The 23,478-nt window shown below is 40.2% G+C and overlaps 1 protein-coding gene across 35 annotated transcripts in view; it reads right to left on the bottom strand.

The window, feature by feature from the left end:
- Positions 1 to 23,308, bottom strand: part of LOC132909770 (calcium/calmodulin-dependent protein kinase type II alpha chain) — a 148,207-nt gene extending 124,899 nt beyond the window's left edge. For 11 of the 35 annotated variants that reach the window (XM_060964822.1, XM_060964821.1, XM_060964829.1 and 8 more), the window contains exon 1: positions 22,282 to 23,303. In XM_060964822.1, coding sequence (XP_060820805.1) covers positions 22,282 to 22,346 — 65 coding nt within the window. In that variant the 5' untranslated portion in view covers positions 22,347 to 23,303. Of the gene's footprint in view, positions 1 to 22,281 lie in introns of all 35 variants that reach the window. The other 24 variants (XM_060964836.1, XM_060964834.1, XM_060964843.1 and 21 more) reach the window with 8 other exon arrangements.
- Between the last annotated feature and the right edge of the window lie 170 nt (positions 23,309 to 23,478).

Genomic DNA, 23,478 nt, shown 5'->3' with positions numbered 1-23,478 from the left:
AAAACGAATCAGCTATTATCGCAGCAAGATTTAATTCAGTCGTATCGATAATAAATTTTCCTCAAGGATTTTCAATATATTTATACAATTTCGCCGATCTCGATGAGTTTAAGTTTTGATAAAAATGAAGATCAATCGCACAGACTCAAAGTCTTTTCCTGTCTCCGGTGGCTTCCACCTTGTGGATATTATTTTTGGATGCTTGGGTTGAAGGCAGACTTATTTTCGAGGCAGAGGGCAGACACGCGTTTATATCGAATTCGTTTCTTTTAATCGGTCTTCGTTCGCGACTTTGCTGGAACTCAGCCTCGTGTCACACGTTTATATTAAAGTTGCGAGGGTTCGTCGAACCTTAACACGTTCTAATATTCGATCCTCCAAATCTGCTCACATCGATGACCCATATTACGACATTCAATAACGAAGTTTTGATATTTTTGTTACAAATTCTTTTCATATCAAATACGTATAATTTACAACAAATTTCTTCGTCTCTGAATGCAATTAACGATTTGACGAATAGTATTTACCCGCCAAATTCAAATTTCAGAAAAATGTCATTTCGTATACACCGATCTAATAGAAGGTAATAGAAAAATATATAAAATATCGTGCAATGCCTTCTGAAAGTATTTCATGATCTTCTTATAACACGGTACTTTGAAAACACAGCTTCCATATGTATAATAAGATGCAAAAATTACAACACGGTCCATACAGCACGCCATAATGAACTTGGACAATCCTCGTATAGCAGGAACGTCTCCATCATTCTGTTTCGACTTCATTTAACATGGTTTTAATGGAACCAATTAGCCGTGTTATAGGAAGTTTGACTGTATTCATTGAACAACATAAATAGTTAACCCGTTTAGGTTCCATTTCTCTCCAATTTTTTTAAAGTAACTTCCGTAAGTGTAGTATCTACTAATAGCAAAATGAAACAACGTATCGTTTCAACGAATAAAAATTTCCAATCGATGAAGAATGGATTGAAAAATTGAGAAAGAAATAGAATTTCGCTGGTTCGTAGAAGAATATCGCCAGGGGCGACGATCTCCCGCACGAATCGGCGATCGAATTATTGGCGACGATGAAAGACGAGCGTTGCGCGTCGTGGATGCCATTTTTCATTTCTCCTTTCAAATATTTCCACTCTCTAACCTCCGAAAGGGTACAATTTCCCCACAGGCGCGCCATGTACCCGCCATAAACAAATCCCAGCGTGAAATAATATACGGCCCTGCCCGTGATGTGAAAAAGGATATCGATTCTCGGCTTGCCGCGACGTCGAGTAGAGACGTTTCTACGCGCGTTCAAATCCCCGAAGTGAACCCATAATTTTTGTCAACGACATCGTACCTCTTCTACACATTCCCTGTGCGACTGTGTTCACAAGCTTCGACCACCATAACCGCGTACTCGCGATATATGATGTTAAATGTGCGGCCGATGTACGAATACCGATACCACCGAAAGCCACGCGGTTATGACTGTGACATTTCTCCGGTGTGTAGCGAAATTCTGGCGCCGTCAATTATTTATAGTCGTTCTAAACATACGCGTCGGCCCGCTATTGAATTAGAAACTGTCCCTAACACGCGGCAGAACGTGGAGGGAATACGGAACTAGAAAATTTCATTCGCTCTCTCTCGCTTCGATCCACGAGGATTATTTTCGTGCGATCTTCCCTACCCTCGAGGCCTCGTTCTGCACGATCTGTCGACGGTGGAATTAGTCAAACGAGACGTTCACGCTGAATACCGCTTTGGATTCGCGCGAGTAAACAAATCAGATTCTTTGACACCCCAATGATGGAGAAGATAAAGCGTAGATAAAATATCGAGATCGGAAGAATCAGAGCGACAGTTTGAAGTTTTGTCCAAGACTTTTGTTCCAGCTATTCGAATGTACCATTGTTCCCCATTCAAGCTTTCCTTTCCTCACGCGTTCTAAATTTCGTTCACCAAATTCTTGGATTTATACGAGTATACCAATTTCGTATACCAAATATTTGCATTTATACGAGAGTACTGTTAAACGATACGGAATTCAATATACTTGGATTGTTAATTAATTAGTATATAAATACTGTAGAAAAATAATAAATGATACAGTACTGTTTTAGCCGCTGTGTCTTTGGAAATATTTGCAGGATGTTATTATCGCGACCGGAAAAATTATTCACGCGTGGAATAATAAATATAATTCGATAAATGTATAATGTAATAACGTGTAATAAATATAAAAATAGGATTTACGTTAAAAACTAACAACTTAAGGAATAATGAAAAAGAAAGTAAGAGAGAAAAAAGAATTCTCGATGCGGTTGGATTTTGGAGAAATTCTTTAAGGAGAAAGAATCCTGTTCTTGGTAATTTTAATAGAGTGCAGAGGGTGTTTTGCGAACACGGTGAAAATCGATTCTGAATCGAGGTAAAATGAAAATTTACGTATATACGAATAGTTGCCTCTGCCGGAGTTGCAGTTAAGTTTCTGTTCGTGAAGTGCTGCGAAATCTCGTTAGTCCGGAATAATTAAAGGAAGCGTCTGTTTGGATTAAACGGAGGAGCGGATTAAACCGGTTTTATTGCGAGCGTAAAAATGTCTTCGCGTTACATCGCGGATTAAAGTGATCGCTGGCTTGAAGATGGTACGCATTTAAAGAAGGACCTCGAATGAATCTAGAGAAAATTTTCTTTGCCTCCTGAATCGAAATTGATATATATATTACATAGCAATAATAAAGTTATATATAGAAATACTATATTATTGCTTATGAATCGTATATTACGATAAGGTACACGACTCGTCGTAATGTAACGTTTATCCAGGTATTGTATCGATCGCGGACGATCCAATACTTCTTCCAACCAGAAACTTCAGAGCTCCGAAACACAATCTATAAACGAAACCGTAGTATTTCTCAGGAGTCGCAAACTCCTCCGTTAATCCCCCGTCTCAAGGCTAAAAAAGCGATTTCCTATCAGAAGCTGGCGATCCACTCTCCATCACCTTAGAATCCTTAATCCTCGATATAAAAAACAGAGCAACACTCAACCTGCCGCTAGTCGCTGAGAAATGTAAGAGAGAAGCCAACTAAAAGCAAAAGATAAGAAGCATCTTGAAAAATCACATAGTTTCGTCGAAGAGTGGAAAGAAACATCGCTGTAATTCCACAAAGAGAAACAGAAGGAACGGACGATCGCCCATTATCGTCCTGATCTTTGCTGGTCAGCGATATTTAACGATTCGATTTCTCTCGATTATTTTCACGGAGATCCGGTTCCTGATTTCGATCGTATCGACCGGTTCCTTTCAATTATTCAGGCTTTCTACACTCTCAAGGGAAACAGGGATGTAGGATGCGCGTGCAATTTTAATTCCGCGCGGAGAAATTGTCGCGCTATCGATTAAACTTCAACCAGTGCGCGCAGCTGGGGCTCGCTCGGATTAGAAGACTTCCAGAGAGCGAACGTTTGCTCGCGGGCAGAAAGTACCGTGGAAGTTTTAAGGCGTCGGCATTTCACGGCAAAGTTCTTATGGATTCCGAAGACGACCTCCTCGGCGAGATTGTACTCTGAACGATCGCTTTGAACGCTTTGATGAGTCTTATTTATAGCGAAACAGGTCTGAACGAGGGAAACCAGCGGACATAGGTAAAGTTCCTCAGAAGCGTTCCTACGTCTCATTAGGACGAGGGAAACGGCCGTGCGAGGTCAGCAGACGATGAAATTCCTGAACCGCGTGTTGCATAGTTCTGCACGCCTATTTTCGTCCTGTACCGCCTGCTATTATTAGCAGCTGCCTCGAGAAGGGCGGAAGAGGGAAGAAGCAGAACAAGAGTAACCAGCAGAAACGATAGAAAGAGAATGAGGGAAATTGAGAGAGCGGTGAATAGGCGTGTTACAGCACGTCGCGCCCTGTTTGATCTGTACACCCCCGTTCGTAAGTATCAGCGTGTTTCCTGTTTTCGTGCGTAACATGCGATCGTTGCTTCAAATTATCGAAGAGAGGATCGTTTTAATCGTCTTGCCATCGAATAGCAACTTACGAAGATACGCAAAAATTATTTGTACGCGTTATCGGATGAGCAATTAATTTCCCGTAAGAATTTCGAATTGTATTGTTGACGAATGAACGAAGATTCGTAGCTTGTTCTACTTAAACGTAAGTAGAATAGCAACGCTCACAGCCTAGGGCCTTGTTCGGAGTAATCAAATTAGCTTAATCGAAGCAACCTAAATCAAAGCAACTTGAAACTATTTCAACAATGTAAATCCATTATTCAAAAGGTTATTTAAATGTTTAATGAATAAGAATTACGTATTCATTCGAGATAACGATTCGAGAAATTCATAAAAGTTATTCTTTTTAAAGTTAAGAAAATTGCGAAAGGCTTGATAAATTCAAAATCACGCATTCCTAATGATTTCTCGGGTTAATTTCAATTTCTATAGGCACCTTGATACTTATGAACGGCGGTATACATCGATCGTCCAAAAAGCGTGAATAGACGCACGTGTACCGTGCGCCGAATTTGTCCACCGATCGTGAAAACGTGATCCACTCGCGAATCCACGCGGCCATCCAGATCGAATATCACGGTCTAACCGTATATTTCGAGGTCTGCACGCGGTCGAAGTACCGAATACACCGCGATGGATCCCCCTAAAAATAGTATGGGGGCGCGGTGAATATTTCCGGACCTCTGACGACCAAGCTATTGTGACACGATGAAAGTGTTTCTCATCAAAGGATTAGAAGGTAGCCCTCGGAAACTAGTTCTTTGCTTTATTGCTTCTTCGCTGCTTTAATCTCTTGACTCGTGAATTTTTCTCCGTTTTATTACTGAAAATGATCGAATCCTTTTATAATAAAAAAAACGACTGACAATGAAGACGAGCGTGTAGAATATCCTCTATAAGATATACAGGATGTTAAGAAGATGCGACAAATATTTATTTATAAGATTCTGGAGATCGGATCGCTTAGAAGGATATCGTAGCTCGAATGCATAAAGACCGATGATCGAAAACACCGAGGAAACCAAAAAGCGTCCATGTGGTAAAGGCAATGAGGTGAAAGTATTTTTTATGAAAGTGTTCGTGTGAAATTAAATAACCCCTGATTTAGGCTATCGATTCTAAGGGGAAGGGGGTAAGTGAAGGGTGGAGATAAGCCGCAATGCGTCAATTATGTAATGAACATTAAGCACTCGGGCTTGGTCTGATTCGCTAATTCTCGCGAATATGGGACGTAGAGAATTGCTGATGCATTGTTATGGGTGTTACTGGTCCAGGGCAATTCGAGAGTCAGCCCGAACGATGAGTTTGGTTTATAGCCTGGCTTCGCTCGAGAATCGCTAATTGTTTCAGAGACTGTGGTGTTGCATCACTGTGAAAAAATTGTTTCGTCGAACATAACGACAGAAATATTAATTAAAAATACTAGGTTACATACAATTTTAATTTTGAACAAATATAATTCTAGCAACATTGTACGTGAACCTTCCTTAATTAATCAGAATATTCTTCACGCCGTCGCAGAACTCCAAGAATTTTTTCACGCGATCAGCCACAACAATTTCAGAATTATGGCAAAGTTCCTCGAAATCAGAGTTCTAAATATCTATAAATGTTTATTTATATACGGTAACCGTCTTTCATTCTCTCCCTTTTCTCGTTGATGAGGAGCACAGGTATATACCATTATAATACGATAAAATAAATATATGTAAATGTATATATCGATGTAATCTACTCTGAAAACATATCTAGGAAAAAAAAGAATTAGGAGGAATAAACGAAAGGGTAGGTCGGTGTTGATGTTGCGCTTCGCTTGTGTCACGCTCCGCTACACTTTTTTATTTCGTCTAGACTAAAGCGGCGTGACATTTTACACGGGAACACGTCTGTTCCCGTTAATCAGTGGCGCGCAAAAAATGAGCCCACGCCGGAGGCGTCGCAACTAATGAATTTACGAGCAAATCCTGCAATTCTGCGCACACATGCCGCACCACGGCTCAACTCGAATTTGATTCCAACGCCTGTCTCCCGTAAACCATTCCCTCGTGTCCTCACCACTAAACGTTCAACGTAAAGAAAATCTCGTTCGAAACTCTCTTGAAACGACCATCCAACATTTTCCATAAATTAAAATTTCGATTAATCCGCCTAGTCCATTAATTATACAAAAATTGATAAGAAGCGTTACCGTAGATATCCTTTAATCGGAAGGATTAAGATTTGTTTTTTAGTCGAAAATTACACACTGGCTGGAAATTTGAAGTACTTTTAGTTTTACCTATCAAATATTGTAACGAGTACCGTGCGCTGAATATTTTGAATATTTCTGCATAGGTAAATAAAAATTCGCAGTTTGCTCGTAATATGCTGCAAGTCTATTCCGAGAACACTGTTCTACGGCGAAACGAAAATTGATTTTTAAGCTGTTGAAGAAACAGCTCTATCTCATCCTAGTGGAAAAGATATAAAACGCGAATATAAAAGATTGTTACCGATAGCAAAGGGGTGGCCGCGTTATCGTAATAAAAAAATGCAACATGTCCGCAGTTAGCGAGGCACGTGGAACGTGTGCAACGCGTACGTGTTTAAAGCCAATCAATGCGTCCTTATCTTACGCAACCACGTTTCAATGATATGTATCCAGTGTAAAAACACGCGACAATTCCACGGTACCTGGTCGCATGTATAAGTAAGCGAATCGACGAACACGAACAACGGGGGCTCGGGTTTATCGATCGGCCAGTTGCCTCGGGAATGTCTCCAGGGAGGAACCCGCAGGACACGTGAGTTACCCTCTTAGACCGAGCGGAACCGAATCGAGACGGGATATGCCGAAGCTTAGACTCACCCTCCTACGTAAATCGGCTAACAGAAATTTCTCTAACGAGCGACGGAGAAACTGTCACGCCTGTCCTGGGACCGAGGAATCGTATCCGGTACAGTTTCTACGAAGCGTTTGGGGACACGACGTTCTCCGTGAGACTTCGCAACGATTTTACACGAACATGATTTTAGGGAAATGGAAGCGTGACACAGAATGTGAGGGCTGTACGGTATATGACGCTGAGCAGGAGATGGTTCGGCACGGGGTTGTTTTTGGGGAAATGGAATTGTGACATAAGGGATGAATGTAGGTTACGTGGAATACGGCCGGATGTTCGGTTGGAAGCGGTTTCGTAATGAATATTTTCCTTTGGAAAATGTAAACGAGAAACGAGAGACAAGGAACATCGTACTTATGGGAAATGGGCTCGCGCGAAGTATTTTTTGGGAAATGGAATTGAAACGTAAGGCGGAGTAAATGGAAGCGAGTGAAAATTTTGTGTAATATAGAATTTTGCTAAATAGAAAGCAAATGAACGTCTGGCTAGAAAATGGTATTGCAACGAAGACTTTTGGAAACGAGAAACGGAGGTTGAATGACAGTCGTAAGGAAGATACTACTGACGGGGAATGGTTTCATAGCGAGTACTTTTAGAGAACGAAATAGCGAAATAAAGGTTAAATGTAGGTCGAATGGCAATATGGTTTCGGTGGGAAGTGTTCCTGTAATAAGTACAAAGGTACTGGCGAGAGAAAACCAGACACAAGATAAATGTGAAGTAGTATGGCAGATGATATTAATGGGAATCAATTTTAGGGGATGAACGTAAGGTAAAATACGAGCTTCTTAGTAGCCAGTTTAATCAATTCCAGTCTTAGTAATTCTTTTGCAATGAAATTCGCAATGTGAAATCCAAAATGAAAAGTCCTATCTCTTGTTAATAAAATTATCTGCCAATCTACAAACCTACAAGAAAAGAACGTAACCAGCAAGAAATTTAAAACGTCTCAACGGGAAGACCGATACAGTCTGCGTCTTGTTCGTCCAAAAATCCTAGCCAAGCCAAACCTGTTGGCAATTTTCCATCGGCGAATCGATCCGCGGAATGGTAACAAGCCCAAGGGAGAACAAGGAAGGGAAACGACTCGCGAAAATGCCAGCGCACGAATGACAAATATTTGCGGAAAGTTCGACTAGGTATTCCTCGATCATTCTATTTCTTCTTTTTTTTTTTTTTTTTTTTTCATTCCCATGAAGCTTCGAAGCTTCGATCAGCTCACGTTTCCCAGAAAGGAGGGGGATGGAAAACAACGTGTATCGAGAACATACACGATACGACAATAAAATTGCCGAACTGATGCTACAACTTACGTTTTAGTGGTTTTAAAGTAACTTGTTCGCGTTGGCAATAAATTATACATATATAAATTACATATCTCTACAGTTATCTCCATTAAGCTGTTTATTTAACGAGAACAGCAGCATATTTTCGTAACCTATATTAAGGTAAGATTATTGCAGACACCTAAGCTTCAGCATCTTAAAATTCAATCTTGAACTTTGCACAAAGTAATCAAACTTGTTGTATATTACGAGACGCCGTTAGTCTTCAACAGAGTAACGAGAAAAGTGAGAAGATATCGTGTACTTTAGGTTGAGCATGAAAAAGTATTAAAAACGACCCAAGCGATTCGACTAAACCCTTTTCGACCAAACACGGGCTTGTACAAACTGACCACGTATCTCATTGTCCAGATTTACCTCTTTCAAACTTGATGCTTTAGAAACTAGAAACTAGAAACTAGAAAGTTACGAAGGAAAAATTTCTCTGGACGATGGAAGAAACTAAACGCATCGATGTCACCGGATATTATTTTGCACAATAATATAAAATAAAGTAATTCGTTATTTGACGTCTTTACGTGTTTCATCGCAGTCCAGCAACTTTATCATCGCGTGTACAAAACGCAGAACGGTGTGTAGAAGTCAATGTGATTCGCGACATCAATTTGATCGACTAAAATAGCAAGGGTAAGTACGCGCTCCGGTGCATAATAATTAGAAGGTATTAACGAGCGCGTTAATTAATCGTGCGAACCGGCGGTGCACGGTCAACGACCGGCCCGGCAAAATCTCATTAACTGCACACGACCGATCGAATCGAGACCCTGCCGCAGAACTCGTTCCATCCAACATTGCCACGCGATCCCACCGACCCTTTTTCTACCCTGGATATTACCGACGAATTCAACGTACAGCCGGCAGGATCAATTTTCCAGCCGCGCGCCTCCGAAACATCCTAATATTCGACCACTGGAGCCCGAGGGACTAGCAATCGATTTCCCCTATCTGAAGCTTATCGAGCCTGCCCACCACCGATAAGATTTCTCCTGCGGATGAGATTTCATCGGCTTTCGCGATGAATTTCTTTCCCATCCAGTTTCGTCGGTATTTTCGTTTTGCTTCATATTTCGAAACACGGAATTTCGCAGGCGAGATGCAATTCGAACATGTCGCGCCAATGTTTGAAAATCAATTTAAAAATGATTAAAACAGAAAGTATAAAAGGTGATAGCTTTAATTTTGAAAATTCTGTTTCCTTTCGTTCTCCTGCAGTAAATAGAGTATCCTATTTTTAGCGAAATTGATAAACCAATTTTATAATCTCTGTGTGTGATAAAAATTCAATATACCGAGGATCGTCGCGTACACGAAACCCATACGACAAAAATGCAATAAGATCCTCTGTAGAAGTAAAGATTCCTTTCACAGAAGCCTGCGACGTTCGAAGCGTCGTTTCTACTGGCTCTAGATTATATTCATAATTTATAAGAATCCGCGGAATAAGGCACATTCGAAGAAATAAAGATAGTCGGCTTAATGACCGGGATAAGTTTCGCAACATCGTAAAACTCAGCTCGCAAGACGGTAATACAGCGTTGCGTTGAAAGAGCGCATAGAAACTTCTACAGAAGTAAGAAAATGCTTTGCCTGATAATTTACAACTCGTAACACACTTGCTTCCGTCGGATCAAACATTTCTTCGGCGTTAACTATAGTCGTCTTTCATGCTGTAGAAATTGATTGAAACGACGCGACGAAAGGAACCGTGTAGACTTGCGAGCAACATGATCCCATAATCCTTCGTTCTGGCTATAAGTAGCGATGGAAGAAGATTTTTCCTCGGTTGGAACAGCTCTCGCGTCGAATCGAAGTCTTGCAACCGTAAACTCGGTTCGCACGAAAGGGTTAAAGGTCAGCGGGCGAGTCGACCGAGATATCGACGTTTTCATGTGCCATTAACTCTTAATCGTAGGCACGGTTACGAGCATTGACATGCGCATCGCGCGTAACACTGAAATCACACGATTCTTCTATCTCCTACATACAGTGACTACAAATTTCTATGTCGTTCGATATACTGTTATATTATAGCATTTACTATTTCTGGTAATAACGAACATAATCAAGTCTTGATACGATATCAGACTTCGTATCGTTTAGTAGCGATTTCATAGAGTGAAAATTTTATACCGTGAAAATGAAATGTACTGGGTTGGCAACTAAGTGATTGCGGATTTTGTTATTAGGTGGTATTGACAAAATCCGCAATCACTTTGTTGCCAACCCAACAGAACCCAACGAAAAAGGTCCCGTCGAAAGTTAAATTTTGAAGTTGCAGTTAAATTTTCGAAACCATAAACACACGTTCTATAATGGTAAACCCAAGGCAAAGAAATTTTCAAAAAATTGATCGCTATAGATATTCCTTTATATATTGCAGAATATCTACCTGCTGACGAACAGCTGAATAAACAAGCGCAACTGAATTCGTTTTTAAATCCAAACGCTCTCCACTGTTTTCCCTCCACCCTTTTATCGCTGCACGCGTCACTGTAGAGCGTGGTTGGATAAATCGATATAGGGAAGAAAGTTATCGCAGCACGGGGGTTTACGCTGTTTTTATTACCGTCGACGTATCCCGAACTTCCGAGATAAAACGCGAGTCCGTCCGGCAGACCGATCGATCGTCCCTCTTTTCAAACAGGAAACGATCCGTGCATCCTCCGTTTACGAGGCCTCCGCGAAAATCCTGTAACGTCGATTTACGACCATCCTCAACCACCCCTTTAATATATATCCGCGAGTTTTGTAGTCACGACACGCGTCCATCACCGGCTAGTTTCTCCACATTGTCGAATTATTTCTGAATCATCGATATCAGTTCTCAAGAGAATCTGGAACGCGATCGTATAGGTGAACGATCGTCAGATGTTAAAACGGTAGGCTGTTAAACGGCGGACCTGTTGAACGAGAAATAGTTGAATTTTGCAGGAGTATCGTCGCCACTGGTTCGTTAACGACCCTGGATACCGTGATCCTCGATTTCGACCTCGTTTGCAAAGGTTTTTAACGGGTGGATAGGAAATTTCGACGCGAAGGGTAAAGTTTGAAACGCTTTGGACGTTGTTTGGAAGCTGTACATACACGTGTAGCTTAATACACGTTGGAATTTACGAAGATCTGGATTTCGAAAGAATGTTCGAAAACTAAGAAGCAAATTTGCTTTTTCCTTTGATAGAGAAATACACATTGTTTTACAACGATGTTGAAGCGTTAAATCGACGTATTTGCATTCTGTCAACGCACCGTTCTATACGCAATTTTTATCATTTTCTGATAGATTCAGCTTATCGAACTTTGTTTCTCAATATGGTGAATGTGGAAGGGAATTATGAAGATTCAATTAACATCTTTTCTTTCGCTTACGTCCCTTTAATGAACTTTTATGAAATTTGGAACAATTGAGATATTTACATTACTATGATAAACTATCGCTTCTTCGATCCATAGAAACTCTTTTCCTATTCCTAACTTATCTAATAGACTTCTATAAAATATTTATTAGTCTGATACATTTTATCTGACTCTGAAAGTATTAGTCTACTGTTATTTTACGAGTAGCGAGACATCCAAGTTCCTCTGACGTGAAAAAGTTGCCAATTAATTCTTCTACTCGATTCATTTTTCCAATATAAAAAGCAAACTCCGTGAAGTAAAATAAAATATGCAAAATGCGACAACAGTAATCAAACGTTGTAATTTCAAATATTCGAAACCAACTAGAATCTACTTCAATCCATTTTTTCTCATCTGTCTCAGTTTTCTCAAAGGGAACGAAGATTCCCTGGTCGTTTGTCGAGACGAAAAGCGTCGTGAAATTCCGTTTTTCTTTGTTCCAAGCATTATGCGACCGTTCGTCGCGTTTGTTGGCGCGTGAACGCTCGACGAGCCGGGATTGCCTCGTAAACCGGAAAAGCGCGAACCGAGCAACGATTGGCAAAAATGTCTTTAAGGATCGTAAAAAGCGTGGAAAGCCTCGTAATTCTCACGATTGCGATCCCCCTTGTGGGGCTTCAGAGGCGAGAAAGGATAATCTTGCTGCGAAACAAGCGATTGAAGCGTATTTCTCGCGAATGGCGAAGGATTTGTATGGAATTGCAAGAAATTCGAATGATTCGAGTCGTATACGACACGTTTCTTCCAACACGTATCAATCGATCAGTTTCTTCCGAACTTCCCTCCGCTTTCGATAATTTAATCTACGTTTTGCAACGATTTTAAAAAAATGTAAAAATTTTTACTCTTCGCTAGGTTCCGAGTGTTTTTTGATTCGCGAGAAAACTTTTTATTACGCGTGGACGTAATTTTCGTTTCGTATGGAAATATTGTGACGTATGGAAATACGTTTGTACGTTATTAATAATAGAAACACGTTTCTTCCGATACTTTTATGAAGAGAATTGTTATTTTAAATATAGGGGAAAATATATGTACATGACAAGAGTGAAAAATTGTTAACATTTAAAACGTTGATTATTTATTGTGCCTTATACTTTGCAGAAATTGTAGTCCTGTGCTCTGTGTAATTTCCCTCGCGTGTTTTTATATCATTACGTGCGGTATAAATGTAGCGTGTCGTATGTGAAAAAAGCTACAGACCTGACGAATTTCAGAAATTCTTTCTTTAACAATCGAGTACATGTGACGATAAACTAACGAGTCTGAACAAAATATTTATTTTTCTTAGAGAACACATCTGGTAGAATTTCGTCTGCTAATTAATGAGCAGAATCTTGACGTCATCAGTTTCATGCGTTGGAATTTCCAGTTGCGCAACTGAACGCCGAAGTTTTCAACGTTCATCGGTGCTTGATGCTCGAATAATACGAATATCGTAATTCCTCTTCGTCGGATTATATTATATTTAATGAATTTTTCATGTTCCAACGAAATCTATAGTACAGTGACGTATTATTCTTTCTTTACTCTGTTCGAACTTAGAAAACGATTCGGTGAAAAAAGGATCAAAGGAACGCAGGATTAAACGTAATCGATTTTGCCAAATACGCTTGTTTCTATTCTACTAATTTTCTATTTGATCTATACCATAACATAAGAAAAGACATAAAATTACTATTAAAAAGGCATTAAAGATAAGAAAATTTCGAGGCAAACTGGATCGCACGATTGTTCTTCGAAACGATTGTTTCATTTTCAGCAGAATTATCGGTTGGAAAGCGGACAATTCGCGAAGACGCGATGGAAAACGCAGTGAAAAACGGAGAAACTTGGATTCATGGAATGCGCTACTTCGTACCGAGAATTGGCATTTCCCCGGTGGTTTTCGATAGAGCCAATATTTACTCTCGGTCTTAATGTCAGCGTAGGCTGCTGCCAAAACTAACATACGAATCGGTTTGCCCGTAAGCACTGTCCAGGAGACTCGACCATCGAATCCAACGAATATACGGATATAGATCCCGTAGAGATTGCGGATCTTCCGCTACAATCGAGTGTTAGACTGTCGACTTACCGTCAGAATATTCCCATCAATCGCCATTGTCGGATTAAATGTACTTACAGAGATATGGATTATTTAAAAGGATTATTAATTCTCAACTTCCATATTACTATAATCTAGAAAAAAATTATAGTCAAGTAAAATTTCCTTTATCACGGGCGCATAAAATTCCGCTTATAGAGAGTTAATGCGTTACACGAGTCATACGATAATGATAACTTCTTTCAAGTATGTTATTCTTATATGGATACAAACTACATTTCCCCATGGATCGGAGATATTAATTAATAAATAGAAATTTTTGCAGATTTAATCGAAACTCAATTATATCTATGGAATATCGTAACTCTCATACAGAGTATGTGAAAAATAGAACGAGACCAGGAAGTATAATTTCAGGCGGAAAAATAAATCCAAAGAGGGAATAATATATTTTCGTTTACAGATTCATTTCCGAGAAAATCAACATACGCGTTGAATAACCTTCCGACCCATTGTACCGTCTGTCTTAAGACAACCTGTATAACCAAATATTTATCGTTCGAGTATTCAAAGTTAGCCTTTAACTACGCTATTTCAAAATTTATCCTTCTATTAACCGATTGTATACACGTTCCATAAAATCAACAGCCTCTGTCTGCATCTCGCAATGCAAAATCCCTTCGATCCGTTTCGTTGCTATCCCAGCCTCAATGCCACGCACGAAATCCACCAAGTTCCTGCTAACTAACAACTCTGATAACTGTACACAGACTATGTACACCATTTAATCCGCGTCGATTCATCGAAATGGCTGTCAAACGTGTTTTCATCCGTAATACGTTTGCCCCTTCTCTTCCTCTGTCTCGCTTCCTCCGCTTCGTTGAATGAAAACGAACGAATCGCGAGCAAGAGAAGATGATCGTACACAGACAGCAGGCCGGTGATTGATGAACCCTCGAGAAGAGTGTTTCGAGGTGAAAGGATCGCGAAGACTCGGACGATTCACGCGAGCAACCCTCCCGGTGCAATTATAATCAGCCGGCGATGATGCCTGTGCATGAATATCCGAAATGTAGGACGTCTGTTTGTCGGTGGTTGTAGGGATAACCGTAATCCGAGGCCACGAATCGTCGACGTGCATGATCGATGTAAACGTAGCCGTGTAAACAGATGTACCGCCGCCGTCTTCTGATCGATAGCCAAAGCGTACACGGAATTTCCCGGTTCAAGCGGAATTTTTTTCTACGCTAGATCCGGAATTTCGAGTATTTAATTAATATTCCAATACGAATATCGGAATTCAGATTCATACTTTTCGGCAAGAATTTATGTGCCTACGTTACGGATGGTGGAACATAATGCTTCGTTTATTTTCTCACTCACTGGTACATTTAAAACGAGCGATGTATATTATGGAACGATTCGTAGCTTTTGGAATACGTTGTAGTGTACGCTGTGGAGGAAACTTGGGATATAACAGAATGGAAAAATTAGGATGGACTATTCGAAGTACGCCGAAATGATAACGTTTACGAGATTGTTACGAGTATACTATGGGGGAGATATGAACTATGCTGCGTCAATGGTACGATATTATGTTTATGTAGCACTTATCCTGTTAGTACATGATTAAAGAGCCAACCGATGATTGAAAAATATTTCGATCGCACGAGAATAAAGAAATAATGTTTCAACAACGTAATAATTTTAATGATAGAGCAACTCTATTTCAAACGAACTCAAATATGCTATTGAACTATTCTCAGAGGTTTATCATCCCTTAGGTGTATAAATAGAAAATGCGTTATGTAGTCTAGTACAGGTACTATTCCAGAATTAACAAACTAAAAGAAATAACAAATGGAATACACGAAGGTTTAATATAGACGACGCAAAATTAACGAATAAAATATATCAGCTAAAATTCGATGTTTTTCTTCCTATGTCGGCTCTCTTCCGTCTACGAGTATAAGTCAAACGTTAGCGATATAATCCATTGTAAACGTCAACTCATCGCGACTAGTCATTCCCGTGAATTAATCACTCGCGGTTATCAAGAACGATTGTCTACTGTAAATATGTAAATACTATAATCATTGTAAATAATATAATTTAACACCCCCCTCCCCTTCCCACTCATCCCCCCCCCAAAATCCCTCAACGCATAAAAGTAATACACCGAGGAGTCCTGTTTTGCGGCCAAGTTTCAGGACAAAATACAACACACACAAGAATACACAAAAATCACGCACTAATGCGACTTAAACCCAAAAAAACAAAAAAATAAACGCAAAAACCGAAAATCCACGACACATATTAGACCATGGCTACGTCGTACCGACGCGTATCGGTACTTTTGCCTAAACACACTATACTCAATTCATTGTTTATTGTGAATCTCAAAAATGTACAAAAAAATCAAATATTGGCTAAATAAACTATTTAAAAAAAAAAAAAAAAAAAAAAGAACGATTGTCTCCCTTTTTTACTCTCATGCACTCGTGAAAACAGTAATTTCTTGAAATATTGTTAATATGAAGGTAATGCAAGGTATTCGCCTCACAATTAAATGAAATTTTATCGCCAGTCTCCCGAAACATACGATACGATGTATTGTTCTTGAAACAAACTGATCGAATTTATCGACGTATTGAAAGTTTCAACCAGATCGACAACTAGAAAAGATCATACGCTTCTGCTAAGCAAGAATGGTAAAACGTTTGCGTAGAAATGGAACTCGTAACTCGATATTGTTATTCGCACGGAATCTCGTTAATCGATGAATTAACGATAAAATTAATGATAGGTGCGATTGAATCGAAGCAACGGATTCATAATCGGCCGAACACGTTGCGGGAATGTGTTGTAACCGTGTTGGAATCAATCGCGAGTTAACTGGAAAGCTTAATGAGTTTTCATTGAGCGGTACGCGTTTTGTAACGGCGACTATAGCCGATCGCGAAACGAAAAACGAAGCCTCTCGTCGAGAGTTCGGGATGAAATCGAACAGGGGGATGTAATTAAATTCCAACCAGACGGCGAAACTTTGTCGAAAATGTAGGAAATAACGACGAATAGGGAAGATGGGAAACAAAGATAAGCGACCGTGTAACCGTGAAAGCTTGCAAAAGAAATACGATAAAAAGGAGAAAGAAAATAAATCGATGAATATATCGTACTAGTATGCTATTTTATTATCCTACATCCATTACAGAAACACGAAACGATTGTGTCATCGAATGGTCTTCTGTTTCTTTCCTTCGTTATCTACTTCTTCCCTTTCTGCCATTTTCTTTTTTCTTCTTTTTTTCTTTCTTTATTCTCCTCTTTTTTCAATAAATTCTTAACACGCGACACTTTATCACGCGTCGAAACCACATATATTCCGAGTTGTAGCGTGACGCACAGAGAAACGCTTCTACACCCTACGCGATAAATCAGCGGAGGGAAAGAGACAGCAGGAGAAGCCTCCATCGTAAATTCTCAAGTCTCTCCCGGTTTTTAAACGTAGAAAAAAATAAACCAAAGCTTCCTTGAGCTCTCACTTAGCCTCGAATTATTTGACAATCCTAGAATCCTGGATAGCAGAGGATTCTGTTTGGCCAGTTGCAAGGATACAATGAAGATAGCAACCACGGTGCAATCAGATTTATTAATTTTTGCGATATTGCCAGACAAACGAATGACGATCGACGAATCTGCGAGTTAATCCTGCTACGAAATCAGAACTTTTGCGTTCTATCCCCGCTTTCGATTCAACAAACAGACGTTTAATATTTTAAGAGACATTTTGCCATAAAATTGAAACAGGAAATGTTTCTAATGAATGTGTAATGAAATGGCTGTAATTGAATGTATCAAAAATAATTCTTCCATGTGGATTTCCAAGTTCAGAAATTTTTTAGCAGTGAAAAGACGCAATGGAATTGAGGACATGCCAAAAAACCTGAAACACGAGGCAACCTTCTCTCCCTTCGACAACGATTTAACTTAAAAAAGGGGGATATTTTAATCAAACACTCTGCCATCGTGTAACGCTGAAGACTGACGAAACAAAAAGCTCAGACTTCATCTACGAGGAGAATGAGAAGATCAGCGAACCACGCTGAAAATTTCTAGCTGGAGAACAACGTCCAGAGATCGTTAATCAAATCTATCCCGGGACGTCGATCAACATCACGAAACGACGAGCAGAATGAGGTGGTTCGATGGTTTTTCCTCTTCTTTTTCATCATTCTGTCTTACTGATGGTTCGATGAGAAATCGATAGCCGGTAAAAGGCGATCGGTTCGAAGAAGCAACGCCAACCATGGCATAATCGTTGAATTATTCAACTCGAAGACGAGGAAAATGTTTTGATTATGCCAGGCCACAGACGCATGCACACGTGTACGTGCACGGATTCTCTGCGCGCTCCAAGCGACCGAAATTAGTTGGATATCCGAATAATTAACGAAAATAGCAGGAGCGCGCCGCTATTATGAAAGTGTACTTACGTCGAGTTTATTGGATCGCTGAAAGGTCAAGTGTGCAAGTTGAATTTTTAATGAGAAAATGAAGTTTTTGAAAAGGGTAGTGGAAAAGAAGTATATTGATCGTTTCAAAGTAGGAATTCGTATCTTTGGTTATTGTAGAGTTGTAAAATAAATAAAGCTCGACTTGGAAGAGAAAGGTGACGATTGTTAGAAACGGTTAAGAACAATTTATAATGAACGTAATTTTCGTAGAATTTTAAATCGAATTTTTATCACTAAGTGTGATTTAAAAAAGGAAAGCGAAGATCATTGGGAATTGGATCGAAACAAATGTTACATTGGTGTTATCAAAATTGAACTTGGAATTTTCATTAAATGCATAATTAGAACGAAGAAAGCTGAAATTTGAATCTCTACCGAATATAGAGGCTTAAAACAAGTGGAATTTGGTTTAGAAGATCCAGGTAAGAATCGTGGGATACGATAGGAAAAATTATATAGTACTTGTGGCTGTCTTGAAATTACAGGTAAAATTCTAAGTAAAAAAACGAGGACGATGGGCAAACGATTCAATTAGTTGGATCAAGTTAATAGTCAAGATGTGGCGTTCAAACTAAGTAACGAAGTTGCACGAGCTATTCGATTGTTCAACTTTTTAAGTTACGTGGCTCTCGTTCGGCGAAGCTGAAAAGTTTCTAGATACCGGGATCGCAGAAGGTCTAGAAATAGATTGCCGCCTGTGTAGTTTTGAATGGTTTAAAGCGTAAAAGTCAGCTCAAAATAAAAAATGGTTTTCACATTAAACATTTAACGCAATGTTGAAACAGCCTCTATTAAGTTAGAAACAACGTACATCTATTAACACTTACTTCGTCATAAAGTTGCTAATAAACTAATCTTTCCTTTCTACATGATCTAAAGATGTACTCCTTAATCAAACTAACATACTCTATGATATCATATATAATCAAAAGGAAATTTTAGTCCATTGTTTATTGGGCTTAAGACGCTGGATACAAGCTGTTCCATTAAGAACCGCTTCCTGTTCCCTACCTGATAATTAGTCCGCGAATTTTTATGCATTTGCAAATGCACTTAATATACGAAAATAAAATGTACGTTATTTAATAGATAAAACAAATCTCTGCTTAGAATCTTTAATTTTTTAATTGCGTTTATAAAAATATAAATTCGCATAAATATTCGTAGTCTACCGATATCTTTCTATACCTAACATTTAAATAAAATTCCTTATTTTCGATTCATCGAATTGACGATTAAAAGTGTCTAAAATTTAAATCACCCTACTTGAGCCAGATATTTTGGGCTTAAAATATTCGAGAGAGAAAATTATTGGAAATTGAATAGGGCGACAAATTTTCGCACGCTCGAGAACAAACGCGAAATCGGCTAAGCGTGTTTACACGGGCGGACAATATTCTAAATCAGCCGGCCCTAATTGCGAATCCGTGGTGCTGCCGTTCAAATTAGATTCGCTCGATTTTCGTGACTCGATGAAACGCGTGTGCAGTGTAAGGAACGGCCATCGAAAGCGGTCACATTAGTCACGAATCGTCCTTGCAATTTGTACAGATAAACGAGACCATTCGTAACGTGACCAACTTCGAGGAAGCTCGATCAAACAACGATAATAAATCTTAAAAATTCTCGCGATTTACAAATCCATTAAAAGAAGCAGAAAACAAGATCGAGAAAGTATAACCATCAACACGAAATTTGTTTTTATGTAATCATTAATACGAGAACCAATTGCAAATTGCATAATTGATACTAGAAATTTACATTAGGAAATTGCAAAGTTCAAGAAAGTTAAATTAAAGATATTCAGCTTCTTTTAAATCATCTTTTAAATAGACGTGACTACTTGTATGATTGATGGAAAATTGCAAAATTAATAATCCGTGGATCAGTAAATGTTAACATTCAACAAGGTTGAATTAAAAATGTTTATTTCTGATAAGACACGCTTGGTCATTTATATTATACGTAGTTAATTATAAAGTTAATACCTTGTACGCTACTAAATTTTAAAATTAATCTTCTATAATCTACTAAATTTAAAAATTGATATTCTGCTAACTAGCAAATTTTCAAATCCAAAAAAAATTGCATTAGAAATATATATTTTCGCTTGGATACACGTGACCGTCTGTGCGGTTGACGGTAATGCGGTAGTTTAAAGAGAAAAAAGAGAATAAAGAAGAATCTGAGACGGGTCGAGCAGGTGACACTATGTAACGCGTGCTCTACGCGTGCTCTACGCTCCGTGTTTATCGACCGTGGCACAAACTCTCCCAAAAAGACACGGGGTGTGGTCAGAAATTTTCCTTCTTCTCCTGTCTGCACGGTTCGCGGCCAAAGAAAATTCCTCGACTGCGAGTCGAGGTCACTCGAGGTCACGAATGACACGAGACCAATACCTGTATCCTCCTAAGACCACGTATAAAACGTAGGAACTCACCTAACCTAGAGAAAACCGCGTGCCGTTCTCACTCGTTTTCCAATCGTTTGAATTCCGCTTCAGAAATTGTCCAACTTTGCTTCGCAACGATAATATTGTGGCTAACAATTAAAAATTTGAAAGTATATGATAGAAAATCGTAAAATTTGATGAAAATAATATCAACAACTTGATCCTGTCATTTAAATAATGTATTTTTCTTAAGGCAGTTGTCTTCGACTGGTAGAAATTGAGAATTAATTGAAGATTTCTATTCTTCGTTCCAAGTTTCTTATATTTTTTGTTTCAAATGAATAGGAAAATAAGATATTAAAAAATTATACAAGAAAAAATCTATATAAGAATTGCTACAGTATTTGATACAGCCAAATTACATAGCAAACTGCGAATCTTGTCCTTTTCTCTCTTAAGTCTGTCACTACTAACCTATATAAGCGGTTGACGCAATCATAAACAATACGATTAAGAGAAAAAGTAAATTGAAATATCATTTATTTGTATAAAAGATAAAATTGAAGAAACGATAGAACGTATCGTGAAAAGAAACGATAGAAAAGGAAGGAAAACAAAGTGCTGACGAGATCTAGTGACTTTTAGGGACAACGTCATGCAAGGCTGCAACCACCTGCCGTCACCGAGACGAGCACGAGAGGGAATGCCGTGGAACGATAAAAAGAAAGCATCTGATCGAATAAGGGCATACCGGTGAAAGAGAAGAGCAACGACAGAGATGATGATAGAAAACGAATTAGAAAGGGAGGAGAGATAACGAACGAGATGCAGAGAGAAATGGAGCGAGAGTGCGAGAAAGAGGTCGAAGGAGGGGGATGAAGGTAAAAAGCGGCGCGACGACATCGTATTGATTTGGTGACAGATCCGCGTACGATGCGGATGCCTCGTTTTCGACGGTGAGACCACCACGACGGCACAAGGCACGATACCAAGCGCCCTGACGCTTTATATATAGAGGCTGAGCCACGAGCAGACAGGCCGTGCCGCTTAAATATAGACGAAATGCAACGGGGTGTCTCCCGCGTGCGAGCAAGGGACACGGACGCGTATACGGAACGAAGCGACGAGATCCGCGGCCGAGAAAGGCGGATGGAAAGAGAACGATGAGAAAGCGAAACGACCAAAGGTAGGAGTGGGAAGAAAAACGTAGAGAAGAAAGAGGCCCTGCATACGTAGAGAATAATCATGGCCGACAACACGGCGCGGCGTCGTCTGCTAGGAGAATCGCGCTCCTCACGGATCATCACTCGCGTGTCCATCTAACGACACGGCGAAACGCTATCAGGAACCAACTTATCGGCGACACGAGATACACAACGACGCATGAATACGCTTGTGACACCAAGTTCGCGTGTAATAAAAACACTACCGCAAAAAATAGAAATACACGAGCGAGGGAAAGAGAGAAGTGAGAAAGACGAGATAGACAAAGAGGCATAAAGTGTGTATACACTGCGAAGGTACAGAAACGGAGCAAACACGACGTGACACGCGGTAACGTTAAACCACTCTCTGTCTCTCTCTTTCTCTTTCCCTTTTCGGTTCGCCCTACGTCGTTCATTACTTACGTCGCTCGAATATAATGAATGATGTGATTTCTTTTTTGTACTTACTTGCCCAGTTCCTCCTTGAGGTCATAGTTGTCACTAAACCGCGTGCAAGCGGTCGGAGTAGCCATGCCGAGGTATCGCGATTATTTACCGCACTAACCGAGGAACGTAAGCGCGAGAGCCACTGCCGGCCGCCACTACCGCACACGCTAGGGGAAACTTCGCAGGTCAAATTCGATCAATAGAGGGGAACCGCCGCGGCGCTGGTAGAACACCGGGTAACCGTCGAGGGAGGGAGGGTCGTCGGGCCGGGCAGAGGGGAAGTGGTTCTGTCCGCGGGAGCCGTGCGTTACCGTGGCACCGACGGTGGGGCGAAATCGCGGTCGTGCCAGCAAATATTTGCGGGCAACGACAACTTCAAACCTTCCACGACGCGTCCGCACTGCTCGCCGGCAGACCGTCGACTGACTCGCGTAGTGGTGGTAAGCTCGCGATCGCGCAGGCGATGTGTGTTCGTGTTCACACCAATGCCGCTACCGCCGGCAATGGCGACCACGATTCACGTATAATACCTGGCAACAACGATCAACACCGATACCACTGCCGGCAGGGCTGACGATAGAGGTTCGCTAGCGAGCCGTTTGAGCGCAGCCAACCTAGGCGAAATAACCCAAGGGGATCGAGGCAACACATTTAAATTTAGCACCTGGAATTATGCTCGACCACGCGGCTAACTTTTTCAGGATCACGCTTCACGCTACAATTTACTTTCTGTTCCGTTATATTTTCTTTTTTCTCTATCGTCAACGCAACGAACACGTCGTTTTCGTCGTACGTACTTATATGCGACAACGTATTTCCGGTTTCGATGTTTTATCGTAGTCGTCAGATCCGATATTTTCGTGTATTTTCCACGCGATATAAACACGATCCGTCAGAGAACGACTCGTGGCTAATGAAACTGTGATCGTTTCTCGAAATATCGACCGAAGAAAATTTTCCACCGATTTTATTCTACGTTTTCGCGATCCAAACGAACGAATGGAGTTGCGTACCGTCGCTGGTTAGACGGAATACCGCGCACTGACTCGATTCCGCATGTCCGACATAAACACGAGATTTACTACTGGCGCATACGCCGTCCGAACCGGAGCTTTGGTATCACTTCGATCGGCTTTTTGGCGCACGTCCAATTAGAACGATACACCGAGCATAGATCTCGAGAAATTAAAAGACAACCGAGCTTGTGCATGGTTTACG

Source organism: Bombus pascuorum, chromosome 8 (genome assembly GCF_905332965.1).
Source record: "Bombus pascuorum chromosome 8, iyBomPasc1.1, whole genome shotgun sequence".
NCBI classification, from domain to species: Eukaryota; Metazoa; Arthropoda; class Insecta; order Hymenoptera; family Apidae; genus Bombus; species Bombus pascuorum.
The sequence above is the reverse complement of the archived record's forward strand: the minus strand, read 5'-3'. Positions and strand labels throughout refer to the sequence as shown.